At 41.4% G+C, this 8870-nt stretch overlaps 1 protein-coding gene across 2 annotated transcripts in view; it reads left to right on the plus strand.

The window, feature by feature from the left end:
* Positions 1-8000, plus strand: part of ZFP1 (ZFP1 zinc finger protein) — a 40786-nt gene extending 32786 nt beyond the window's left edge. Inside the window, exons 3-4 of one of the 2 annotated variants that reach the window (XM_081030821.1) lie at positions 3044-3170; positions 4803-8000. In XM_081030821.1, the coding sequence (XP_080886947.1) occupies positions 3044-3170; positions 4803-5884 (1209 nt within the window). In that variant the 3' untranslated portion in view covers positions 5885-8000. Of the gene's footprint in view, positions 1-3043; positions 3332-4802 lie in introns of those variants that run through there. The other variant, XM_081030822.1, reaches the window with a different exon arrangement.
* Positions 8001-8870: the final 870 nt, after the last annotated feature.

Consider the following 8870-nt stretch of genomic DNA (forward strand, 5'->3'; position numbering starts at 1 on the left):
GGGGACAGAGGAAAAGGGGAGACAAAGAAGGGGGAGAGAGGAGAGAAAGTGAGAAAGAGAGTGAAATGAGGGAGACAGAGACAGACAAAGGTGGGGGAGAGAGTGAGATGGGGGAGAGGAGTGAGACAAAAGAGGGAGAGGAGAGTGAAAGAGAAGAGTGTGAGAAAGGTGAGGAGTGAGGGGATTGAAAGAAGAGTGAGTGAAAGGAGTGAGGCAGGGGGAGAGAAAGAGTGAGACAAGAGTAAGAGAACAGTGAGAGGGGAGAGAGAGAGAACATGGAAGTGTGAGAAAGGAGTGAGAGGAATGAGAGAAGAGTGCGAGTGAAAGTGAGGCAGAGAAAGGAGTGGAGGAGACAGGAGTGAGAGAAGAATGAGAGAATGACAGGAGAGAGGGAGAAGTGAGAGGAAGGAGTGTGAGAGTGAAAGAAGTGAGGCAATGAGAGAAAGGAGAAATACAGCAGAGAGGAGTGAGAGAACAAGAGAGTGAAAGGAGTGAGAAAGAAAGGAGAGAGGGGAAATGGGGGGAGAGGAGTGTGACAGAATAGTGAGAAACGGAGTGAGAAATATGAGTGAGAGCAGAGGAGTGAGACAACAGAGAGAGAGAACAAGGTGGGAGAGAGTGATAGGAATTAGAGAGGGGTAAGAAAGAGGTGTGAGAGCTTGAAAGAGAGGCTGGAGGGGAGAGAGGAGTGAGAAAGACAGCACAGCGGGGGAGAACAAGAAGATTGAGAGAGAAAGTGAGAGGAGAGAGAGTGACAGGAGAGGGGGTAGAGAGAGAAACAGAGAGGTGTGAGAACAAGAGAGTGAAAGGAGTGAGAAAGAAAGGGGAAGTGGGAGGGGAGAGAAGAGTGTGACAGAACAGCGAGAAACAGAGGAGTGAGTGAGATGAGAATGAGTGAGAAAGATGAGTAAGAGCAGAGGAGTGAGACAACAGAGAGAGTATGAGGCTGGAGAGAGTGAGAGGAATTAGAGAGTAGTAAGAAAGAGGTGTGAGACCTTAGAAGAGAGGCTGGAGGGGAGAAAGAGGAATGAGAGGAGAGAGAGAAAGACAGCACGGGGGAGAGAACAAGAGGATTGAGAGAGACAGCAGAGAGAGAGAGTGGAGTGAGAGAGGAGAGAGAGAACTACAGGAGAGAGGAAAAGAAAAAGGAATGAGAGAGAAACAGGAGAGAGGAGGGAGAAGTGAGACAGAAAAGAGAGAAATACCAGAAAGGGAGAGGGGGTGGAACTGGGTGGGGGGAGGAGATGAGAGAGAGAGAGAGAACGAGAGAGAACGGAGTAAGAGAAAGTAGTGGGAGAGAGAAGTGAAAAATAGAAAGGAGAAAGGAGAGTAGTGTGAAAAACTAGAGTGAAAAAGTGACAGAGTGGAGAGAGAGTGAGAAAAATGAGAAAGGGACATGAGTGAGAGACGAGAGAAATGAGTGAAAGAGAGAGACTGGAGGGAGGAAGGGAGAAAGGAGTGAGACAGAAGAGTGAGAGTGACAGGAGAGGGAGTGAGAAAGACCAGAAGGTGAGAGAGAGAGAGAGAAAGAGAGAGAGAGAGATATTAGAAAAAAAGGAGTGAGAGAGAAAAAGACAGGATTGAGAGAGTAAGAAAGGAGAAAGAGAAAATGAGATATAGAACAGTGAGAGACAGAAGAATCAGAGATAGACGGAGCAGGGAATGAGGAAGAAAAATGAGAGAAATACAGGAGAGGAAGGGAGAGAGAAAGGAGTGAGAGAAATTAGAGAGGTTGGAGTGAGAAATGAGAGAAAAAGGAATAAGAAGAGGAGAGAGAAAGACTGAGTGAGGAGAGAGAGAAGGGAGTGAGAAAAGAGAGGAGTGAGACAGGATTGAGGAAGAGAGAAAGAAAGGAGAGAGAGGAATGAGAAAGAGACAGTAGCAAGAGAGAGACTGGAGCGTGAGCATGAAAGTGAGTGAGAGCTAGAGAGAGGAGAGGGAGGGGAGAGAGAAGAGTGAGGGAGAGGGATTGAGTGAGTGTTTTACTTACCTCTGGAACTTCCATGCTCTCTCCAGGGCACCGCTCTCCCAGCATCTGTGTTTACCAACCCAGAAGGTCTTCGAACCCTGTCCTTTCAGGTTTTTATGGAGGCTTTGTTACATAGCTAGGATAATTCAGCCATTGACCGATGGCACTGGAATCCTCCAACCCCAATCCCCAGAGGTCAGGACGTGGGCCTGTAACTTCCAACCCTCTAATCACGAGGTTGGGGCTACTCTTGACCAGCTCCCATCCTTAGGTAATTTCCAAAAGTCACCTTATTAACATAACAGAAATCTTTCTCACTTTCAACACTTGATTCCAGGGGTTTGGGGAGCTTAGAGCCAGGGACTGTTGAGAAAGACCAAATACTGGGGGTGCCAAAAAAATGTATACAAGTGGATACTTTGGTCAACGTTGCTCAAGCAGTAGTTCGCCATAATCAGAAGAGTCTGGACACTGATAGTAACCACTTTGAGCACCTCTTGTAATTGCAGACGTCAAATGTGACTTGTATCCATCTTTTGTTATTGGTATACTTTGAATATTACAATTTTAATAGTTTTCTTTTCTTAAAATGTATATACATTTTTTGGCACTCTCTGTATAGATGAGAAAAATATTTTGGGCATCTGAATTACCAAATATATGTTTATCGCAGTATCACAAAAGGTTTCATGTAGTCTGTAATTTTGTGTAGTTTGATGCGGCAGAACAACACCTATGTGAGCACTCACTGCACTGGTAACATTAAATACTGTACATTTATGTTTATGCATTTAACTCCCTTATACATCTTCAGAGGAGAAACAGTGTGTTATTCATCTTAGCACCTGTCAGGTGTCACAGTGCCAGAGGTACAGGGGAATCTGAACCCATGCCTTAACCACTGTAAATACGCTTTGGAGACGTGACAACATAGTGAAGGTGTATATACAGTTGGTGTCATATGTAATGTCCACGGTGCATGACTGTCTTACAAGAATGTGTAAGTTTCCATGTGTCCTTTCTATGTCACCAAATGCTCGTCATTTCAGAATGAATAGCAATGTGCCGTTTCAGGGCTCAGTGTCCTTCACGGACGTGACTGTGGACTTCAGCCAGGAGGAGTGGGAGCAACTGGACCCGTCTCAGAGGATCCTGTACATGGACGTGATGCTGGAGAACTACAGCAATTTACTCTCCGTGGGTGAGGACCGCTTGCAGGAGTTTACACTGTTTACCGAGTAGCGTTTATGTTCTCCGTTACCAGAAATTGACTTTCTAAATTACTAACTGGATTCGGCCTCAGGCTTCAGGTGTTAAAGGTGATGGTGCAGACTCTAAAGTGCTGCCTACTTTCTTTTCAGGACCTCTGAAGCCCGAGAGCAGTTAGGAGCTACATTCTATTAGCAAGTTCTCTGATATTATCAAACCAGATATGATTTTCAAGTTGGAGCCACAAAGATTGTAGCTAGCAAAGTTAGAATTGCCAGTTGAGAACTTTCTAGAAAGCCTTGGAAGGAGAGAAGGAGAATCAGAAGCCACTCGAAGTACTATCCCAACAATTATGAATGGGTTGGTACCTTTGGAATTTTTTAGGAATCTATGTTTCCAATCTCTAAAGCTTTAGAGATGGCTGAGAACAGATGGCCTGTATCCCTCAGCACTCTGAATCATACCTCCCTGCTCACCTTCTTCCCGTTTACAGATATTTGCCACTCGCACTTGAGCCCTGGTACTTGCCTAACGTCTTAAGCCTTTGTTTTGTGATTAGTTGCTCTTGAATGAGTACTCTTAGTTTGCCAGAATGGTGACCTTTATAGTTTAGCTCATGGAAATTGATGTGCTGCCCTCAAGGGGAATACAGATTTTTCAGTACAGAAGTGACATTGGCCTGGACACAAATGGCAGCAGAATCATCACAAGAGTCATGGATAGCCAGTAATGCACAGATGAAAGTAAAGGTTACCAAAGGCCTAGATCAAGGCTGGGTAATTTGATCCTCACAGTTCCTTCAAATAAAAGCAGGGACAAGACTGGTTTGGGGAAGAACTCTTAAACATTAAAAGGAGAAAAATCAGATAGAATGATGAAAATGCACTGTTTCTCCAACAACTTCAACAGAAAAGCAGTGAAACCAACAGTAGCAGGGAATCTGTCAAAAGGATCTTGGATCCTTGGATCTATTTTATATTTCCTACAGAGTGTATGAGTTTCTGGGTCTTGCCATTCACTTGCAAAAGTCTTATTACTTTAGAGATGTGGAGCGCTGCAATAGGGTCATCTCTGCAAACCTGTGAGAAATCCCGCCCGAGGAAGCCAGTTGGCACCGATGAGAGAGGGGTCCGAGGGGAAAGAGCCTAGAAGCACTGAGGCGGCCAGTCCAACCAGTCAGTCTGGGCTGCTAACCTCACATCTGCCTAGGTGCTTTTCCGTCATCTGCTTTTCTTGCTCTTTGTGCTAACTGTTCAGGGTCCTTGAGGACACTGAGTCTCCTTCATCCGTGGACTTGTCAGCCCTCCCACATCATGTATTTCCTGTTTGCTGCCCTTTGTTTTTATTTTACTTTACCCGCTTTTAGTAAGGTCATTTTGTAATCTGGCAATGCTTCTCGTATTCATTGTCAGTTTCTACTTTTTTTTTTTTTTTTTTTTTTTTTGCTACAGGCATGTTTTTTCCCTTTCAAAGTTTAAGAGCTAGGAAAGTGGAGACTTTTTAATACTAGAAGACTGAGTCCCAAATTAAAAAGCAGACCTATGATGGAAATTTGTGGAGATGTCACATTCTATAACGTTACAGTGAAAGGGTTGACGAAATGTATTCGTGTGCTCTTTCCTAGAGGTGTGGAAGGCTGATGACCAGATGGAGAGGGAGCCCAGAAACCCAGATGAGCAAGCGAGGCCATTTGTAATCTTTAAGAACCAAACCCCAATTGAGGAAAGGGGTGATCTCTTTGGAAAATCATTCAATCTGAGCACAGACTTTGTTTCGTTAAGACAAGTACCATATAAATATGACTTATATGAAAAAACTTTGAAATATAATTCAGACTTACTTAATAGTAATAGAAGCTATATAAGAAAACAAACTGATGAATATAATGGATTTGGAAAAGCACTTCTCTATCTAAAGCAAGAGAAAACCCATACTGAAGTGGAATACTCTGATTATAACAAAAGTGGAAAAGCCTTCAGCCATAAAGAAGCCATTTTTAAACATCAGAAAATTCGAAATCTGGTCCAACCTTTCATTTGTAATTACTGTGACAAGGCTTTCCCCTTTAAGTCACTCCTCATTAGTCATAAGAGAATACATACCGGAGAAAAACCTTACGAATGTAATGTATGTAAGAAAACCTTCTCCCATAAGGCAAACCTCATTAAACACCAGAGAATTCATACCGGGGAGAAACCCTTTGAATGTCTTGAATGTGGAAAAGCTTTCACCCACCAGTCAAACCTCATTGTACACCAGAGAGCACATATGGAGAAGAAGCCCTACGAATGCAGTGAATGCGGCAAGACATTTGCCCAGAAGTTTGAACTTACTACACACCAGAGAATTCATACAGGGGAGCGCCCCTATGAGTGTAATGAATGTGCAAAAACCTTCTTCAAGAAATCAAACCTCATTATACATCAGAAAATTCACACAGGGGAGAAACGCTACGAGTGCAGCGAATGTGGAAAGTCCTTCATTCAGAACTCGCAACTTATTATACATATGAGAACTCACACAGGAGAGAAACCCTATGAGTGTACTGAATGCGGCAAAACATTTAGCCAGAGGTCCACTCTGAGGTTACACTTGCGAATCCACACGGGAGAGAAACCATATGAGTGTTCTCAGTGTGGGAAGGCCTTCAGCAGGAAGTCCCGCCTCAGTGTCCATCAAAGAGTTCACATAGGGGACAAACCCTGAGACTGCGGCCAGGTCTGACTGGGGCCCTGAGACTTACCCCAGAACCCTTTCAGTGGGCGAAGGTACTGATGGAGCACGGGAGTTCCTACTGAGGTACAATCTGTCGACTCAGAAATGTGTAAAAATGGGTCCCCTAAAAACCATTAACTTACTGAAAGTTAGCTGTGATACCCAGCTAAAGAATACATAGCAGAGTATATCCAATTGTAAATAGACATACTTAACTGTATTACAGTGAGCTGTTTGAAATCTCAAAAGAATTATTCAAGCATGAAATATTCTGGGAGGCAGCAGAAAGAACTACAGACAGTATCTAGGAATACAGTGGCTGTGTGTGAGATTGTGCCACACAACACAAATCGTATATTTTAGATCTGTATATGTGAATTTAACACAGTCACTGAAAATTTGAAATTCTTGTCTGCTAATAATGAGGACACGTCAATCAAGATTTTCCACATTAAACATCACATGTGTTTACAGTAACTTTACAACTCAGTATGCATTCCAGATGAAGTGTGGGACAGATGTGAGAGTAGCATGTAACATGTTTGCTCCTACTGCTTGCTGCCATGTGTATGTTGGTATGATCGTTGTTATCGAGCTGCCTCAATAAACAAGACTGTTGAAGTTTCTAACTGCTTCTGGGTTTGCTGAAGATTTTCTAGAAGCGTTATTTACATAAATATGCAAGTTGAAATAATTAAGAGGAAGTTAGAGAGTGAAAAGAGGCAGCTATGGGCTGTATTACTCAGTATGCACCACGGAATAAAAATGGGCTAGATAAAGAGAATATCCACTCCATCATGCTCTTGTTACTGATTTTCAGTGGGGTATTTATATACAAATGCATGTCAGTTACCAAAATATTGTATAACCCAGAAACCAGTTATATTTTTGTGTGTTTCCCTGTTTCTCTTAATATTATATGAATTGTCTTGTTACAAAAAAAAGGTAGGATATGTCTGTAGTGCATAAATGTTACTTAACATTTCAGAAATTTTAAAGGCAAAATTATTTTAAGAAACTGTTAAATATCTTATTGCTTTAAAAATTTTCCATGTCCATAGTCCACTTTAGAAATAAATTTTTGCAGTATTCTGTTTCGGGGAGGTAGTTTTACTTCCTGAGTTTCAGCACCATCAACCTAAAATTTCCCTTTGCAACCTGACTTAGTATAAGTTATACCTTTCCTTTAAAGATTCACGAACAGTTTTATTAGACTGTTCAGTGATCTCCCCATACATATTGTTTGATGACTAACCTACAAAAATTCATCTTTTTTGCATAACTCAAAGATATACCATTTTAGGCTTGATTTCAGATTCACAAGTTACACCTGTTCATTTTTGAAGATCATTAACATGCTGTGATTACATATGAATGTGAGTGACTTTCTGAACAAATTGACTAGAACATCCATAGTCCAATAACAGCAGGAAGCAGGGGGAAAAATTAATTTCATACTGTGCTATTAGAAATGTAAATTGTGACAGCCTCCTTGGAAATCATTGTGACTCTGTCTTTTAACATTAAAAATATACATACTCTTCAACCCAGCAGTATCACTCCTGGGAACCTATCCCTAAGAGAAAAATAAAGTGCCAGTATTTAAGATTATGTTTACCAATGTATATTGTATTTTTTGGTAAGGACAAAATAGGAAACAATGTAAATGACCATCAGATTGGTGGTATTCCACAGAAAGCGATGTGTAGGAGCAAACGCCTCCAGGTCAGATGAGAAAAGCAAGAGGAGAGAGAGAGAGAGTATATGTCCAATTTTGTAAAATAAAGATCTAAGAATCATCATATGTGTGTGTATTTGTATTTGATTTTATGAGCCTGGAGAATAAATAGAATTATCCTGTCAAAAATATAATTGCTGCTAATTTCAGTGAAAAATTCTTCATGCATTCATTAGTTCCTAAATTAACACTCATTTGTACTAAAACAACGACATAACCCATTAAAATGGACACAGTTTGTTAAATAACATTAGTTAACAAAGCGTGACAAGGCAGGCTCTAGCTTTCATGGCTGTATTGTATGTTTGAGCCTGTTCTCAACAAAAGCACATAGGTATTTGACATTAATTGTTCATGTAATGGAAACTTGAATACAAAAAAGGAAAAATAGCAAAGACAGAAAAACTAATGAAGAAAAATCAAGGAATGCCAAGGTTATTACTGCTGTAAATTATAGATTACAAATGCTTTGAGAAAACTTAACATATCCACCTTTACAGCTGCACAGGTGATCATAGGCATGACTGTCTTTTAATGAGCTGTTTGCTCCCAAGGCCCTAGAAATCCAGATAAGGACTCCTAATTTATTATTTTTTTAATGCTTTGTAATCCTCATAAACCAAAGTGGTTTTAGATGAAACTCCTTCTAAGGACAGGTTCTTGTAGCCTGAGCATATGACTATTTCATTTATCCTCCCAGGAAGTTCAGAAGCGTGTTATTTCACTGGTGAGCCAGCAGGCCAAGAGGCGGTTGTTTGCACCCCCAGCTAGTAGGGGGGGTTTCCAGGTTCAGATCTCTGTCTGACCCCAAAGCCCACTGTACTTGGCCCTGTGACCTGTTCTTATTCTACTGATGTTTTCATTTTGGAGATTTTCTTACCATTTCCATGGATATTTGTCATTACCATTTCCATGGATATTTGTCATAACAAATGCTTAAGTATTTTAACCTTTTCACAATGTTTTATGCTTTATAAATCTAAAGTTGGGGATTATCTACTTGGTATAAATCTTATGTGGATAAATCTAATTGGTGACACTCTACTGTTGGTCAGTCTAAGGACTAGTCATATGGGGGATACTCTGATAGCATCCCCATCACGCAGTTGGCCTGGGAAGTCTGGAGCTTGTGCTGTCCCCAGGCTTTATTAGGCTTACTTCATTATCTGAGTGTCCCATCAAGTCCTGCTGGCCAAAATACAGTGGACTCTTGGGACCTGGTCTCCATTTGACAGTCTT

The sequence above is a fragment of the Rhinolophus hipposideros genome (assembly GCF_964194185.1).
Source record: "Rhinolophus hipposideros genome assembly, chromosome: 21".
NCBI lineage: Eukaryota > Metazoa > Chordata > Mammalia > Chiroptera > Rhinolophidae > Rhinolophus > Rhinolophus hipposideros.